This window comes from Actinia tenebrosa, unplaced genomic scaffold (genome assembly GCF_029948245.1).
Source record: "Actinia tenebrosa isolate PJP-AT-01 unplaced genomic scaffold, QUT_ActTen_1.0 PGA_scaffold11__36_contigs__length_13525064, whole genome shotgun sequence".
Taxonomy (NCBI): Eukaryota; Metazoa; Cnidaria; class Anthozoa; order Actiniaria; family Actiniidae; genus Actinia; species Actinia tenebrosa.
In genome coordinates this window covers 6285322-6304330 of record NW_028292571.1, presented here as the reverse complement: position 1 = coordinate 6304330, position 19009 = coordinate 6285322, and the positions used below count along the sequence as shown (strand labels likewise).

General features: G+C 36.5%; 1 protein-coding gene and 1 long non-coding RNA gene across 3 annotated transcripts; one reads left to right on the top strand and one right to left on the bottom strand.

Moving 5' to 3' along the window:
- Positions 1-4241: 4241 nt before the first annotated feature.
- LOC116303351 (uncharacterized) lies at positions 4242-18738 on the bottom strand. Its single transcript, XR_004197944.2, has 4 exons — positions 18639-18738; positions 18402-18545; positions 7350-7507; positions 4242-4489 (listed from the first exon to the last, which is right to left on the bottom strand). It is a non-coding gene; the product is annotated as an uncharacterized LOC116303351 (long non-coding RNA).
- On the top strand, positions 4640-16276 carry LOC116303347 (homeobox protein Hox-D3). Of its 2 annotated transcripts, none has more exons than XM_089027109.1 (2): positions 4640-4781; positions 14610-16276. In XM_089027109.1, exons 1-2 carry the CDS (start codon positions 4730-4732, stop codon positions 15101-15103), a joined length of 546 nt encoding a protein of 181 aa, XP_088883235.1. In that variant the 5' UTR covers positions 4640-4729; the 3' UTR covers positions 15104-16276. The 2 variants fall into 2 exon arrangements, with proteins under 2 accessions (XP_088883235.1, XP_031568737.2); XM_031712877.2 differs by lacking the exon at positions 4640-4781 and adding an exon at positions 12274-12551.
- Positions 18739-19009: the final 271 nt, after the last annotated feature.

Here is a 19009-nt window from a genome sequence, read left to right as displayed (position 1 = left end):
AAATAAAAAACAAATGATTTTTTTAGACTAAAGTTTTAAAACTACCTTCGAGGATATGTTTTGAAGACACTGTGCCTTATAGCTGAGGTTCACCTATCCAACGTTACCTTCAACTAAAACCTAAAGAACGCATGGAGTGATTTCTCTGTCTCCTAAGCCAGAAGCTCAATCGGGATTTCAATGCTTTTTGCTCCATTTCTTTAAAAAGGATAAGAGTTGATTTTAGATAGAGTAAAAACCTGTTGAATTGCTAGCAGGCTAATCTAAAGCTACCAAAGTTTAGTTCTAGCAACGTAATGTTATTTTTAATTTTTTGTTCCACGACTTGTCCACTTTTTTCAATCCAATACAGATTAATGCATAGCAGATTATGATAATGCTTGGCGTCGCTGGTATTTAAGACTCTTCACTGAATTAATAATAATAATAATAATATTTATTTATAAAGCGCAAATACAAATCTGTTCTAAGCGCTAGTAAACAAACGACAAAGACAACGACAAAATAAAATATTTACAAAGAATATGCTAATTTGAAGAGATAAGTTTTAAGTTCAGTTTTGAATGAGGCAAGACTTGATGCATTTCGGAGAGATATTGGAAGTGAGTTCCAGAGTTCAGGAGCAGCCACAGAGAAGGAGCGATGACCATAAGATTTAAGATTATAAGAATGTGCTGATAGAAGAACTTGTGATGCAGAACGAAGATTACGGTTCGGTTTATACACTGAAATGAGTTCCCGGATATAGATTAGGAATTGAAGGCAATGATTCTGTACTCTAAAAATTCCGGCTATTCATCATACAAACTGGAAAAGCATGTATTGCAGCTAAAAAAGGGTAGAATATCTCATTTACCGCAAAGACATGAGCATTAGTAGATTTGATAAAGGTGCTTTTAGGTATATAATTTAGTAAGAGAAAACTAGTTGTAAAAGACAACGTTTCGCAGTAGATTGTATTTTTATAAGGCAACCTTTTTGGGAAGTAACTGGTTTAATATTCCAACGATATCATCATCAAAAGTATGATCTTTATTTCACTCAGAGCAAATCAGAAAATATAGATATAAAGCTAGGGAAATGATTTGTGGATTTATAAACAATGGCAATAAGCCGACACTAATCTCAATCAAGCGGATGATCTTTCATGAGCCTCAGGGTCTCCAGTCAATGCACTTGTTATCAATCAGTATATTTGGACTATCTAGGTTTCAGATATAATTTTCATCGCAATAGATATCTTATAGCGAGATAATGATCTTGTGTCTATGTAGTTTCTGCAGGTGGATGGCAGTACAATAGGTCGAGTATAGCTAAAGGTGGCTTCTTTTGGTTACAAGTCTAAGGTCCCCATCCAGACATTTTCATCTATTCCGTCCACACGTAAACGATGAAAACGCTCACTGTACTCACATATTTTCGAAACCACTTTCCAAAGTAGATACTTTTGAAAACGCCGTTTTCGTCTTCTCATGTGGACGGCGATTAAATGTATATGACCTCTCTTAATTAGCCTAGAGTTTGGTTCGATAAAATGTAAAGGTTTGAAGGTTAAACCCCCCCCCCCCAAAAAAACAACAACAAAACAACAACAAAACAAGCAAAACAAAAAACAAAACAAAAAAAAAAAACACACAAAAAAAACCAATAACAACAACAAAAACAAAACAAAAAAAAAAACAAAAAAAAAATCAAAGCAAAGCAAAACAAAAACAAAACAAAACAAAACGAAAAAATAAATAAATAAAAAAAATAAAATAAAAACAAAAAACAAAACAACAAACAAACAAACAAACAAAAAATAAAATACAAAAACCAACTACACAGCAAAGTCCAGAAAAGCGGATACGAAATACAAAATATCCCCCTCCCCCTTCCCCCCGTACACACACAATTGTGTCATTAAAAAAGCCCTTTCTGGGTACTGATAGTAGTACAAAAAAGACTAGGTCAGAAGAGTTCAGTGATTGTCTTTTTTTTACGTTCTGAACAAGTAAGATTAAAATATTGATGTGGCTCAAATCTGTTCTGAAAATTTGACGTTAGAATTTATGCATATACTTGCATCTTAAGACGAAGGCAATAAAGGTTATCTTACGCTCAGTGAACAGTGCAAAATGAATAGATCAATAACCATTGATGACTCAACATGATTCATCGCAATGAACCCCGCCAGCATTTCATGGTATTCCTATTGATTCAACAGAGCAACATGAACAACAACAACAACAGCAACGACAGCAACGACAGCAACCAATATGTCCACCATTTTGAAACCGATTGGATACACAATGATCAACTGAAACCCAACTTCATCATATTATATTCTATTATAATGCCTGTTTTTGGATTTTTTGTTTAGCTAACATAAAGGCGTTATATTTTCTATTACCAAAAGTAACAGCAACGCTCTAATATTGGACGTCTATTCATTACAAGACCTTACGGCGCCTTGGACGGACAAAACCGGAGACGAACAACAAATGACTGTCTTGCACTCAGTCAATCAAACATGCCGGAATTTATCTTGTAAACAAATAAGCTTATTTGTTTCAATCCTTGATAGACTACTCGGAGACTAAAAACAAAGATGCTAGTCTGTTTAGGTCAGTAAGCCGGCTTTCCAAAAGCAGTAGCGTCTTTTCGCGAAGTTAAGGCCTTACAGTACCGCGTAGACAAGTGTAGTGCACTGCTGGCTTTTTGGAGTGCTTAGTCAGTTTGTAATCTTTTCATGTTACCAGTACTGTCCCAAAAAAACATCTACGTATCAATAAGATTAAACTAAGTTGGTTAGTTGATAATGGTCGTTAACAGGAATCCAAAAAAATCCTCTTAGAAGCAAGTTAAATAAACTGATTTTCTCGGTATGATTCGGTTTTATTCTTGTCCAGTAGATGTAAAGCCTTACAGCAATTTTTCTTCTTGTTAATTATTTTCTTTGTTCTTCTTCTTTTTAATTCTTCTACTACTTTCTCTCTCAGATTGCTGTGGGTTTTTTTTTTCCATTTTCTCGGCATAACCAAAGGCTTTATACTTATCAGTCGATTCTATAAACATCCCAAGATATTCATCAGCCGCCTTGATTCCCTAAGTAGGTTCAAGTATCGTTATCTCTCCAGGTGCTGTAGCTAGCGACTACTTCAGTAGACTTAATCGCCATTTGATTTATTTTTAAGTGTTTTGAGAAAACACCATCTTCATACATTCAATAGCTATATCGGCAGATTGCACTTTTCCCAAAAACTTCAATCGACATTAACCGACGAATAATTGTATAGTTCGTATAGTATATGCGTAAGGTTTCCGTATGAAGCTCGAGACACGCTAAACTCGGCAGAGTAAAACGGCTTCTTTACAATCACGTTATCACCAGCTATCAGCAAAACAATCAAAAAAGTCAAAAAGCAATATGTGTTATTTCTTTGACCTCGCCGACAAAATAGATTTAGATTTAGGAAGGTATTTTTATTAGAGAGAAAGGTTATTTTATGAGTTAATTTTGTAATGGGGCGTTTTATATTAGAAGTGATGATCAAGTACGGTTTATTCTACTCAGTGCTTGAATGCCATGTGGTTTGCATGAAAACTGCGTGAAGGGATTAGAGTGGTTCATTGACGAAGAAGAAAAAGAAAATGAAGAAGAAGAAGAAGAAGAAGAAGAAGAAGAAGAAGGACAAGGAAGAAAAGAAAAAGAAGAATGAAAAGTACAAGAAGAAGAACGAAAAGAATAAGAAAAAGAAGACAAAGAACAAGGAGAACGAAAAAAACAAGAACAAGAAAAAGAACGAGAAGAAGAACTGACGTGAAGAACAAGAAAAAGAAGAAGAAGAAAGAAGAGTATAAGAAGAAGAACAAGAAGAACGAAAAATCTAAAAAGACCAATCTATATATATATAGTTTCGTCGAATTTCTATAAAAAACCTCAGCACTGGGAAAGTTTAGAAAGTTTAGCCAATTCGTTAATATTGATTTAAAAATCACGGCCTTTATCTCATTAATGCGCACACACTTAACATTCACGAAGGAATAACAGAAAAGTTGCCGTGCAAAAAACGCGCTTTTGTAAAATTTGACAAAAAAGGAGTATAAATAATTATCTTACTATTGCCGTAAATATTTATTATTTAATGTTGTTGCCTGCGTTGCGGCGCGCAGGAGGTAGCCTTACGAAACGTAAGCTTACTTTTTCTCCGCATGCGCACAAAATATTACGAACATAATTTATTTCAACGAACCTTGAACATTTTAGCCACAGGTAGTCCGCGAGTCCATATTTTAAACTCTAATCCATATCGCTCATCTGACGTCACAGCCCAAGCCACGACCTTTGTGCAGGGCAAGCGCTAATCACCTGGCGACAGTTACACGGGTGGGCGAAGCTAGCGCGAAGTAAGTAATCTGTAAGCGATCCATCTTAATCAGCCATATTTCTTTTACGGGTCGATTCGAGGTTGGATTTAAAGTTATAACTTGAGGTTGCGACTTGAGTCTGCAAGTAAAAATGGACGCCGTCAACGAGGAAGGCAGTTCGAACGAGAAAGAAGAAGCAACATGTCGAATTTGTCACAAGAAAAAACGAAAGGTCCCTAAGATAAAACCACAGAGAAAAGCAAATACGGTGGGTAAGTTTGGTCCACGAGGAAATAAAGATCAAAATTCTAGCGAAATAGCGGAATCAGACGAGCGAAATCGCACACGAGAAGAAAATCCGAGCAAAGTGTTTCCGTGGATGACCATTTCAAGAACGAATGAACATGACACTAAACATGTACAATTACAAGGTAAGAGGTCGATACAACTGAATTCCTGCTTATCTGATCTTAGATTATTCCAGATTAAAATGATACAAGAAAGAGCCCTTTTTACAGGAATAGATACTAAGATTCATTTTACAGCACTTATTAGAAGTTATTCTCATAAGAATTGCTGTTGTCCTGGTATATCGCATTTAGAATAAACTGTGTTGAATATATGAACAAGAATAGGTCAGGGACGGTTCGGAACGATCCGACAAAAAATCTTCAATCTATTTACTGTAGTGTTCATTTTCCTCTAGAATTCACTTCACCAGAAATTAAAGATATATTTGATTCTGAAATCAAAGATGTGTTCTTAAAATTCCTGGTTGTTAACTAACAGTTAACGACACCTCAAGATGATCAATTGATCAATAAGCCCCCGTGTTACCGAACACAGACATTCGTTTAGTCTGAACACACTTTAAAAGGTCAGCTTGGGGTTGCAAGCTAGGATTGGTTTTCGATGCTAAAACAAGACTTAATCGAATGACCCTGGCTATTTATGAGATCTGTTTGTACAAGGTATTTAGTGTTGTGGTCAAATGCTAACAAGACTGTCAGTAAGCCATCACTTTTAGTAGAAATAAACCAGATATCTTTAAAACCGCAGACAAAGTTGCGAGTTTTAGATATAAAAAAGGTGATTTTTATGTAAACAAATTGGTTTTGATCAATCAATTTTTTGGCATTAAGAAAATGCGCCATTTTTTTCTTTTACTTTTTCTACAGACTTACGGTATTTTATCGTTTCCTTTACTAAACCTTTTGATTGGATGAAACTGCTCGGAATACAATGGTACCGGAAGCCACTTAAGTGTTACCTTAAATTATTTAAACCATAAGTGTTAACACTTAACTGGGTTCCTTTACATTGATTCAAGAAAAACGTATTATTTTATGCTACCTAGCACAGTTTGGCTGCTTAATTTGAAGCTCTTAGTTGCAGCAGCGTCTCTATCCGTTAATTATGCTTTTCTCTGGATATTTGTCAGTCAATTAGCACAAAGACACGAGGCAGATTAAAGTCAATCAACTGTTGTATTGCCATGTTTTGATTATTAATTGAAGTTTGTTTATTCGGAGCTATTTTGTCCGTTTAAACAATCAAAAAGCACTTATTTAATAGACCGTTTTTAGCTCGCAAGAAAAACGACTTGGCGCTCTTGTTTGAGCTGATTTGTTTAGAGTTGCAACAACTGAACTTCAGTGCCCATAGTAATACTCAAGGGAATGACATGTGGTCTTGAATGGGAAAACTATGTTACAAGTATTTTAAATCGGTGTGTATCCGAAATAAGTATGAAATGCTGCATGTTAGAAGTCGAGTTGCTGCCGAAATAAGAAACAATTGACCGTGTTAAAATGCTGCATGTTAAACGGAAATTCGGCATTTTGCACGCTAGTTTGTCTTTCCACGGCACAAAGTACGAACCACTCTCTTCGAAAAAGAAAAAAAAGAAAAAAAATATTCACACTGAAGGGCAGGATTAAATGCCCAACAGCTTTTAAAGTGCCTATGACCCCTAACTCAATGTTTTCAGCATCATTGATTAAAATTTTCGTATATTTAATAATGCCTACTATGACATCACACTCATTAGCATACCAGAAGTATAAACCTTGATATCTCCACGATGCATCACCCAAATCATATAAAAATATTTTACTATTTAACTATTAACTTCATGTAGAATCAATGCTGAAATCATGCTCGGTTCTGCTTGATATCAGTTTGACGTGTTTGTCTTTCCTCGGAACAGAATAACAACTACTCACTTCGTGGCACTTAGCTGAAAAATTTCAATGCACTGTACCGGGACCGTTGGATAATAAAATTTAATAGCTCAAGTGGCCGGCCTTCTGAAGGTTATATGTACTTTTCCCCAAATTGAATTGAACTTTCTAAAGGCCGGTTTAGACGGTACGATTTTCGCCTACAACTATCGTATACAACACGCTCGCGCCATCCTACAACTCGAGTCGTAGCGTGTAAATCAAGCCTACAACTGGCCTACGACAGACGCGAGCGTATTGTATACCATAGTTGTAGGCGAAAATCGTACCCTCTAAACCGGCCTTAAAATATTAGAAATGTACTTATTCTTGGTTTTAACCTACGTCATGATGAACTTCAAAAACGTAAATTCGCATCATTGAAAAAATAGAAAACGCGCGCGCGTGCTCTTTGCGGTTATATAGCACGCGGGGTTGGGAGAACACGAGAGAAGTGTTAGGAGAAGCAAGATGTGTAGCGGGGTGCGACACTTCTCAAGTGTTCTGCCAATCCCAAAGTGCTTTATAACTCCAAACAGCAAAGCAAGCAAGTTTTTTATTTCTTTTATAGAATACAAATTTTAATAACCTTTATTTTGGATAGGAATGACGCAACTGAAAGTGCGCGCGCCTGCTGTGTGCTCTCATAAAGCACGCGCTCCCAACGAATATTCAATATTTTTGATTATATTTCACTTAAATATGAAATAGATATTCTAAACGTGTCTAAGGGAACATTTTAAAAAGACATTTAAGCCTAGATATATTTATCGTTACCTTGGATTGAATAACCTTGACTGCTAAGACAAGAGCACAACACCACAGGATCCCCGTAAGGATTATGATGGGATGATAACGAGCCACAGGGTTCCCGGATACGTCTACACTCACTTTTGTAGCTGCGCACGTTTGAACATAAAACATAGGTGGGCTTCCTGTGGAATAAGATTACAATTAAGTTTTCTTAATAAAAGGTGTCTACACACACACTAGTCTCCCTCACACAAATTATCTAATAAGGGCAACTAAAAAACCAACAAGGTCAGTGGTACAGCTTTTGAGATCATGATGTTCGGGACAAGATCTACATACGGTTTCTTAGAGCGCAACACGCTTTTTTGATGAAAGAGAACTGCGTGCCGTACCGGTTACTACTTCCCTGTAATTTTTAAACGATATAGCGTTTTTTAAATTGTTTTAACTGTACATTCTATTACGGATGAAGTCAGTTCACAGCTGTAGGATAGAAGGAGGTGGGGAGGGAGGTAGGGAGGTGGGGAGGAAGGTCTGGATGTAAGGATGAATGGAGGGAGAAGGGAGCGATGGATGGATGGAGTTAGAAGGGAGGAATAGAAGAATGGAAGGAGGGAAGGAGGAATAAATGTAGGGGGGGGGGGGGGGGGGGAGAAGAAAGGGAGGGAAGGAGGGAAGTACTATCTTTTCAACTGATAATTGACAACATAAACGTTTCTAGCATACGATGGTGCTTGCATTCAATTGCAATTAATACCGACACATCTAAGAAAAACAGTTATTAATGCGGGTATGGTCCCGCGCGCATTTTTGCGGGTAGCGCTCCAAACATTTATGGCGCTGAACTGTCCGCACTCTTAAACTATTTTTATTGAAAAATTAACACCTTTGGCTACAGGTTGCTATCAATAGACGTCACTTCCGGTAATACCTACGTTTTTAATGGCTTGTAGAATCTTGGAGATTGTTTTGATCTCTTGTTTTCTGGTTTCATGTCATAGAAATAGTCAAATACAATAGTTTGGGACATATTTTGACATGTTTTGACTTAACATCTGCTAGTTGCCCCTCAGTCAACTGCTTGTTTGCTCCCAGTCAATTCCAAAAAAGTCACGTGATTAATAGTAAGCAAACACCTCCAAGTCTGATGGAAGCGTTGTACTTAACTCATATTCTTAATTGACACTGCTAGCACCGGATGGACGTAGACACAGGAATTAATATAATCATGTCCAGTTCGACTGGCTCCAGACTGGACGGTTTGCCAAGCCTAGATTTACTTGGCGGTGTGAAAATCGGTTTATATCGATCCAAAGGTGTTAATTTTTCAATAACAATGTTTTAAGAGTGCAGACAGTTCAGCGCCATAAATTTTGGGGACGCTACCCGCAAGAAGCGCGCAGGATGATACCTGCATAAATCAACCTGGAAGTAGACTAAGTTAGAAACGAGTATCTATTTAAAGAGTACACGTTTTTATAAGACAGTAATCGCACCAATTCAACTGTCTTAGAAGTAACAGTCGCAGATATTTTGTATTTGCTGTAAATCCTATTAAATACCTGGTCAAATATTTGATGTAAACTAGCGGAGACTTGGTGTCTAGGACATTAATTCACTCGTTAATTAAAATGTATTTGAATTTCAAGGAGTAAATACCAAATAGCGTGATACGGGTAGAGCGGTTTTTATTTTTCGTATGAGTGGGGAACGATACGGTAGCTTCGTAGCATTACTGTAGCCGTACCGTACCTTATCGTATCTTCAACTACGCGCTATGATTGGATGAATTAATGGAAGACAATGGGAAGCCATTTCAGCGTCGTACCGGTGTACGTGCTTTAATAAAGTCAGTGCCATATGTTTCCCACTCATATAAAAATCACGCTATTGAAGTCAGGACTTACAGAATCACAATCCTATTATACCAAAATATTTTTGAGATGAAATCAATATTCTAGCATTCTCAGCCAGTATCAGTCCCGAACGGACTTAGCTTTATCGAGTTGAATTCTTTGTTATTTCTGTCCTTGCTTTCAAGGACGCGCAGGAAATGGGGGCGAATATTTGAAATGCCATCTGATACTACGGTCCATACATGAGTAAAGTAATTTTTGTAGACAAGAAAAGTTTTCATGTCTCATATCAAGAGAGTCTACTGTAGTTGATAATTGCGGAAACAGTCGTCCAAACCGCGGACAACCTGAAGGCAACCACTTAGCCTAGAGCGGACAGTTCGAGATGTAATATATCGATGGGTTATTTAACAATAGTCTTAAGTAAAAGAGGTTTAATGATTCTAGTACAGATATAATAGTCGTCTAGTGAATATAAGTATACAAAACCTCCAAAATTAAGTCGAAAAGCTTTGCGTTCGTTTTTCTCACTATAGGAAGATATATCACTCAGTAATCGACACTAGTGGCGCCGGCCAATCATAACACAGAATTTGTAATAGTCCTACATTGATAGCACTTTGTCCCTACGAAACTAGCTTTATACTAACTTTCTTTTCATTGCTACCCTAGATTATGAACAACACTGTTTTAAATACAGAAATAATCAGTAATTTGACTTATTTTCTGCTGCCTTTAAATGCTCGACTCACTTTAGATATATTTGGGTCAACGATTAATTATTCTGCATGGTTCATTAAAATCATCCTTATTTGCCATCTGTAAAGTCTTAGGGCACTAAAATTCGTGTGGACGGCATTTAGACTAATCAACTAAACCGCTTTTAAGCGTTAATTGTTAAAACAATTACAACAGAGATTACTGGCTTAACAGGATAGTAGCAGAATTGAAACATGACGGAATTAGCACAAAACATCTTCAATTTTTATCGATATATATGAAACAACCTATGGGCTGAACCAAAGTCACAGATCGAATCCAGAAACAACCCCTGGGCTGACTTAAGTCAGGGCACGGCTAACTCACAGATGGAGCCCTAAAATAACCTCTGGGCTGATGTAAGTCAGGGCAATGCTAGCTCACAGATCCAACCCTGAAACAACCTCTGGGCTGACCTAAGTCAAGCCACTGCTAGCCCACATATTGAAACCTGAAACAACATTTGGGCTGGTCTAAGTTAGGTCGAATTCACAAGCAAGAGCACTTTTCATATGCTCATCTGTTAATGAAATTTTAGAGCGCTGTTTTCTTTGAAACGACGAAAACTGGACCATTTTTAAGGTGGAGAAGAGGTGGACCAGTGGAGAGGGGGAGACCTTTAACCATCATATGCATATAAATTAGTGATGACAAAGAAAAACTTTGTTTTCAAATTACGGTTGCCGAGAAGAGGTCTTATGTTGGTGTGTAAAATTCTCAAGACGAAAAACACCGTAAGTTGGCGCCACGAAGCAATTCTGTAATGCGCCAGGCACCAAGCGATTTATGCTTGTCCTAAGGAACTATACTATTCAGGCTAATCTGTTGTTCATGATCCGGTATCAGTCTTGAAGTACACAGCTGTATTTTCCTGTACATGATATACTTGACAATGATGGATCAGCTGCTAAAAACACCAACAATCAACATAACTCTAGAATGACGAATATCCTTCTTCTGAAGAACGACAAGAAACGGATTATATGGGAATATATTTCTGTAGTTATCTGTATTTATATTTCTTGATTTGTACCAAAATAACGAACAAAAGAAGTGGGGAAAGAAGTGAGGTTGTGTAATGGCATTGTGGCTGAAACGCCATTTGCAAAACTTACAATGGGCACTGAGAATCGCGTAATACAAGGCGTTTTCTTAGGGAATTTTGTCCATTTACTCTTACTTTAAACAGGCATTTTTCTGGGGGAAAATACCAGATATATAAACAGCGTATATGACCATGACCATAATTTGAACGTGAAATTTTTCAGAAGGTTAACTATTTTCCATTTTCGTATAAACCAAAGTCATGGCCATGGACTTATTATGGTATTATTTTTGAACTTAGTATTATTTTTGTAAAATCAAAATTGGACGCTCTTTTCTCAAGGGGAAGCCAGAACCTGTGCCGGATACTAAGTTGCGGGGATTTGTATTAATGTACAGCATTGGTATTTGGTCGATGGGTGGGTGGGCCGCATAAATTTGCCGAAATACTTTGCCTTCATTGCGCAGACGTGACCTCGATCACCTAAAAATCGCGATATTCTACCCGATAATATTTTGAGTAGTATTCTTCCTCTCGATCAGGAATCTATTTGAGGGTGAAGTATGGTTTATTTTGCGTGGCTGTTATTTGAGTATCCTACTTTAGGACTATCGCAGCCAACCAGTCCCAGAACCTGACAGCATGATCGATGAAGTCCTAAAACATACCCTTTGAAACCATCGAGTCTTTATTTAATTAGGAACACGGCTGTTTTATTCTGCGTCTCGTATGTGACTTTCCTCAAAAACAATGAAGCTGTTGCTATACTAGTCATTGTTAAGTTTATAACAAAAGAAAATTTGTTGAGCGGATTTTGAATTGAAGACTCTGAGCACACGAGTTAATTTTGCAAAAGTAGGTTTCAACGTTACATAGAAGTGGACTCTCAAATTTCATTATGGAAAAAATAAAGTACAAAAAGGCGAGTTTGTACTGGAAAGCGGGATCGCACAAGGGGAGTGATGGCTTCAACTCTTTCATACAAAGTACAATTTAAACACTTTCGTGAGGTACTTGAAAAAAACGATGTTCATAAAATATGCTTCAAATTGTTGATCTTAGCTAAGGATTCTACTGAGCCTTGAAGACAGGACCTATTTACCAATGATGAATGGTCTCTAGACAGATACATGACAAGATAGATCTCATTACCCGAAGCGACCACTCTTAGCCAAGTTCAATGACCCTACGAACATTTTGATTGGTCGTTGTTGAGGTCACATGACCGAGACTAATACATCATAATGCATCATCAGTTTTTGACTAGTCGTATTCTGCCAAAACTTGACCTCTTCGCATACCGTAAGCCACGTTGTTATAGTTGCCTACAAAACATTGGAAAGGTCAGAACCTCGTCAAATCATTCATTCTTGTTTTCGGCTTAGAACACCAAACGTTTACTGAGTAGTTGCACCCTGATATTTGACATGGAAAAAAACAGTGCAACAGTCCCTCCGAGGCAATCTCTGACCCCTGTATCGAACAACTTAAAAAACGCTGAAGACGTAGAAAAAGAAACTGCTAAAGAAAAGATATATCCATGGATGACTGAATATAGAGCTAAAGGTACGAAATCTGTTAAACCAATGCAATATACCGCTAATTTGAGGTAGCTGTCCTATGCTGGAATGATATCTTTGAATATCTGCAGTGGGTGGGGACTGTTCCGTATACGCGGTGTGCTCTTTGCCTCGTTTGATAACAATATTTTAAACTCAATTTTATGAAGCATTTTAGTTCTGAAAATTTCTAATGAATATTTTGAGATCAGTCTTTTTTACTTCATTTGCTTAAGACTTAGATAGTAACAATAGTTGTTAACACAAAATGTTTTCCGAAATGAAGGTGTTAGCCAATTCGTCTCCCGGCCTCGAGCTCGGCTCTTTATTTTACTTCATTTATTTCTTTCCATCGAACAAAAAATATAATTCCATCAGAAGAAAACCCTTTGTGGTACTTGGAGGATTTTATACCAAGTAGTTGAGGCTTTAGGTGGATGTTTGGAAACTTCAAGACAAGACACGTCGTTGGCGCCATTGAGTAACTAATGCGTTAGGCGCCATGACCAAAATGTGTTGTAATCCTCTTTATACCGACTTGTGGCGCCTTAGCATATGCCAGTAAGTCTAAATATTACCTGTACAACTAAAGCCAAATATTCTGTTAAATTCCTTATGTATTTACGAGCGAAGTTAGATTATTTTTCTCTGAGAACAACCATCAAAGTACTAACAACTTTAACTTTCGTATCGAAACAACACACTAAGATTCTTTGCCGTTCACACTTTTTTTAAACAATAGTCCTTTTTCCGCTCCAAATTCAATGCTTTTACATTATTTACTGCTATTGAGCCCTTATTTTATTCTTATTTGTAGCTTATGAAGATTACCCTGTATCTTCTAGCTTTTTTGATGTTCATTTAGGTTTATAGTTAGCAATATAGCGTTCAAAATTCAACTTTAAAAGTAATTGAAATTGGATTACGCTTCACGTTGAATCCTTTTTCTTCAAAATAAGCTTAAAATTTGTACATCCAACCATTAAAAATAGCATCAAGTTCGTTTTCTGATAATATGCTTACAAAGATTCATTTATTTATATATTTTTTCAATGTTTTTTGATGAATTAAGCATCGCGTTCCTTTACATACCGGATCTGTCCTAAGTTAGATACTACTCGTTCACAAATGGCGATTCTAGTTTTCGGTTCATTAAATATCATTTCTACTTCTTTAAAATCTCAAGTTTTAAATTTTAGAACTAGTGCATTATAGACACGTTAATTTTCAAAAGAAGTATTAAATTATAGTCAAATTAAGTGCCAACATTGATGGGAAAAGTCACTCGATTTTGGGCTCGAATCACACTCGGTAAATCTTGTTTTGCTTACTGCAAGAATTCAACAATGGAATTAAGATCTATCTCTCTTTAAGATTACCCCTTGATTATAATAATAATAAAGTTAATGTGCCTTAAATAGAATGGTTAGTTGTATAGGTCGCTGGAGAAAGTTGCTATCCATAAATGTGCTGGAGAAAAAATTGATTTTGAAACGTGACTCGGCCATTCCGAGAAGGCTTGAAACTCAAACACACATCCTTCTACTTAGACTACAATTACGATCAAGAAGGCCCTAACTTAAAAAGAAAAGTATTGTAGGTTTAAAAGTAAGGATTCTCTATTTCAAATATAGGTTTGGGATAGCGAATGTACCTTAGTATAGATGATACGAATCACATAAAATCCCATTTTAAAAAAATACTGTCGCATAAAATGTCGCGTGTTTTGTCGAGTGTATCAAATCAGAAATTAAATTTTGAGCTGATCTGTTTAGGTTGTTGGATTTTCAATTCTATTTTGTCCGACAAATAAAAACGCATTTGAGAAAACACTTCAGATATTATCAGGGTAAACACATCCTATTGTAACTTTTTGCACAATTTCGCATGGCGAAAATGTTTGTTCAGTTCATCATTCATGACATAATATTTTTAAGTTTCTTATGTTTAATCTTGCGATTCAAAATATCCACAAGCATGCGTTAAATATATCGCTTAAGTAATTAAGAAATGAAATAGCTGAATTTACAATATCTAAATGTCTTAATTTCTGATTTTTTTTCAGCGGCGCCACCAGCTAAAGAAACAGCCATGGATAAGTTAAATAGGACAATCTATTCAACCAAGCAACTAGTCGAATTGGAAAAGGAATTCCACTACAATAGATATCTGTGTCGACCAAGAAGAATCGAAATAGCGCAGTCTTTAGATTTAACCGAAAAGCAAGTAAAAATATGGTTTCAAAACAGGCGTATGAGATGGAAAAGAGAGAATAAATTAGTAGAAAAGGCGTTGGAACATGAGCTCAAAGATCGAGTGAAGAACCTCGGTGCACAGAACCCGAACGGTTATGGAAGTCTCCCATCAACAAATGCAAGTGGAAACCATGCGAATTCATTTAGCAATTTGAGTTCTACGCTTCAACAAATGTACAATTTAAGTAATTCTTTGGCAAATTGTCAGCCAAGTTCATTAATGAGTGGACTGAGCACTTTCACCGATAGCTCAAGAAATGTGGCATCGATATGGCAGGCAAGTCTTCACTCTAGACCATATTAGAATTCAGAGATATTTCCACTAAGAAATTGCTAAAAATATTACAAAAGTCTATAGTTTAGGTAATCATGATGTATATATATATTTCTGCATGGATGCTACCGAACATTTATCAATATGAACAGTCAAAATAAGATAGGTAGTTTTGAGTTCTTGTTATATATATTAATTCGTTTACAAATGTGATATAAAAAGGTATTTATTATCCCTTCACCAAAGTAATTAATCAAATCTGTAACAATCATCTCAAATCATTTGGTTCTGTACAAAACCCTGAGTAAAAAACAAAAGTTATATTTCTGGAAAGACAAAATCTCTACTTAAGAAATCCAAAGCAGCTCATTTCATGACAACGGCTTCTTCAAAAGTATCGTTTTCCCAAAGATGATTTATGCCAGGTTTGTTACATTATAAACTATTTAAAGGTAGTAAAATGTTATTGCTTGTTTAGTTAGTGCACTTTTTGCGTCTTACAGATGTTGACAAAAATTATCTCATGCATGAGCTGTATGAATATCAAATACTGTGTGCCCTATAGAGTAATGAAAGTCTTTCATGAACCAAAACACACAAGACCTTAGATAATTATAGAATACTTTTCTTTTCAGAGTTTCTTAACCGTGCATGCCGTTAGTAAGGTGTTTGCTCTAGTATAGAAATGCTTCTTTTATTGCACTAGCTATTCAAAGTTCGGAGAAACTACGGTAAATTTGAAACGTCTGCTCTGAGAAAGAAAGAAAGAAAGAGAATTATATTATGTAAATAAAAGAAGTCATTTCTGAATTTTTGAAATCCCTATATTTTTTTAAACAAAGAAGTCTTCCTTTAAACTGTATCAGTTTGTATTCGTTATCATTATTATCTTGGCTATACCGACTTTGCTCACAATATATAAGGGAGATTAGTCTCCATTTGGAGTGACCACAGTAAATCCGTGAAACTTTAGCACAATTTCATGCAAATTTCACTGTTTTCTATTGTTTAACTAGCACTATTTTGTACTATTTAGTAATTAGTGTTTCACGGATTTACTGTGGTCACTCTAGTCTGTTACATAAGATAATATGGTTATTCTATATCTTATCATAGTTAATAGTTAACTATGATCTTATATATTCTCTCCAATTTCATTGTACGAACCGTTTTCAGAATTCTCTTGTTTACTGATTAGACTAACTCGATACAGATATATTTATTTCAAAGTTATATAATAAAAAGGTTTTATATTTCACTTTATACGTCCTTGTTTTTGTTTGTTTGCTTGTTTTTGTTGTTGTTGTTGTCGTTGTTGCTGAATATAAGATAAGACGCAGCCATGAAATCGTTTCGTGTTCATTACAAGCCGCTGGAATCTTAAAAGCCAAAAGATCAAAGGTGGTTTTGTAATTGGCATGCTCATGGGCGTAAACGCGGGATCTTAGGGTGCCTGTTACTCTTTTCCTCATTGCATTCAATTAATATAAAAAAACCTGTTTTGCTTTTGATATTTTATTTGCCCCAAGGCGCTCTTTGATAACAGCTTTATACTGACGAGCTTACCCTGGCAAAACATGTGGTAATAAGGGGAGGAGGGAAGGGGAGTGGAGAGAGGATGTTTCCTGATCTTGCCCGTGATCAAATTCAATCTGCGCGTTAGCAGTGCACTGACTGGCTTAAATCAGTCAGAGGTTGTTACAGGGTTTGATCGATTAATTAGTTACGGTCATGACTAATAGATCATTCCTGGCGTCGTTTCAGGGTATCGATAAAAATTGAAGGTTTGAAGGGATTTTTTAAAGAGTTTTTTTTGGCTTTCCTGATTTTCATGAACAAATCACACGGCACTCTCTCTAACATTCTTAAAATACGCCCTATCTTGGGCTCTCGAAACGAGACCGTTTAAACGAATGGCGATATCAAATTGCGATAATACACTTAGACACTTGAAAGACATCATGAAATCAATCGTAAATGCCCTTAAATATTAAGATTGGATGAGAAACCATTGATGTATAAACGACAGACGTTAACCCTAACAGTCAAGCAATAAACATAGTAGGCAATAACTGTCTTAGCTTGTCTTAGCTTAGGCCTTTGGTAACACGAAGAAATTGTTCCACATGCATTCTCACCTTTTAATGCGACGCAGTTTTACTTAGTTCGCGGTTTTCACGCTATCATAAAAGCGAATCCGGGGCCGGGGATTGGGTGGCTATACAGCTAGCCAACCTCCTTTGCGATCGAAAAATAATACAAATAAAGGATAAGGTAAAACCCCTAAAAAATGCTAGGTGATGCCTTTCTTAGTTAAACAAATCAACCCCCTTAAAATCATTATCATTACTTTATCATTATCACCGGTTTTCACGGAGTTCATGGCGTTTTTCTCTGTTTTTGTCAGTAATATTGTAAATTATCAAGACCTTGGCTGATTTGTCCGCCTCAGCCGCTATTGCTTCTGTACGTGAAGATGACACGGCCTCGGAGTCTTTGCTTGATTAATATAATTTACGATGTCATGCTATAGTTCAATCTCATTTAATGATTTTTCTTTCAAATCGCAAAGCCAAAATTTTGCGATATTTGGCCGCTGTATTCATTACTGATTTACTGTGCAAAGACCTTCGCCATTACACGGCTCTAAAATTACTGTGAGACAGGTTTTACAAACCAAGTTATCGGGTGGAACTTTTGGCTGGAAGTCTATGCGTTGCCTAGCGACACGCGTCAGGAAGAACGAAGTAGTTGAAAATTTTCGTGAAACGACTTTCTCGTCAATTTTTTTTTTCCTGATGCTGCTATGGTACATGGTGAACCTGTTGGTGGAAAATTGTGTTGCAAGAATGCTGGACCCAAGTTTCAACTGAAGTTTATCCGATTAAAAACCGAGAATCATCGTAATGACTGCGACTGCTTAGGGCCTCTTTACGAGGCCCTAGGGATCGAGGGTAACCCACCACTAGGGTTACACTAGCAATACCCTAAGTTCTACAGTGTTTTCTCTTCTTTATTCTATGGCCTTTGCAAGCGTTCCCAGGTTACCCTAGGGGTACGGTTACCAGTTTAAGTTTTCCCTTGCAAAGTCGTGGTTATAGGAATAATTCCTCTTCCCGAGGTAAACTTTTTATCGGTTTTAAAACCTCAATTGTATCACGAATAGCATAATATTCATTATAAACCAGCAAATCAATAGCTGCAGAATTGCAATATTAACAGATAAAATAGCTTTAAATTCAAAATTACCGCCAATGTCTTTTGTTTGGCATTTGATAACAAGCCCTACCGTACGGCTTGATTGGCCATACGACTAGATTTACCCTACCTAAATTTTTTCCTTGTAATCCAGACCAGTGATCTATTGACCCTGCTTAGCGGGTAACCCTTGTAGTGCTAGGGTTACCCTCGCTCCTTGTATTTCACTGCGACTGTATCCATGCTTGTCTCCTCTGTCAGAATAGGGGTCAACCTACGATGCAATAAATTGAGGTCAAAATAACAGAAACCATAGCCAATAGCGTTGTAATACATTGACTTTTGATTAACTAAATTGTTTTCTCACCAAAATATAAATTGAATGTGGAAGGTACTACAAAAAATTGAACTGAAATCTAGAAATCTTCCAAAGTACAGTAGTCTGCAAAACTTTGCAGCTTCGAAACACGTTTATCGAAAGGCGTTCCATTTTGATGCCTCGAAAGAAGAGAAAGACTGGTAACTAAAACCACAGGAATCCCAAGCAGATTTATGCATCATAACGAATAAAGAAATAAAATGACATGATGACTTTACGAATGCACTATTTACCAGCTAGCTTTCAAAAAATGTGAAGTATTTGATATTTTTTTATTACTTTTAGAAGCCCCGACGAGTAACGAAAGTATAAATAGATATTTTGGACTTTCGAATTCTAAAAAAAATTCCTCTCTTTTC

Coding starts and splice junctions, on each gene's coding strand:
- LOC116303347 (XM_031712877.2), top strand. CDS start 12,413: ATGGAAAAAAACAGTGCAACAGTCCCTCCGAGGCAATCTCTGACCCCT. Junction 12,552..14,609: donor GACTGAATATAGAGCTAAAG/GTACGAAATCTG, acceptor ATTTTTTTTCAG/CGGCGCCACCAGCTAAAGAA.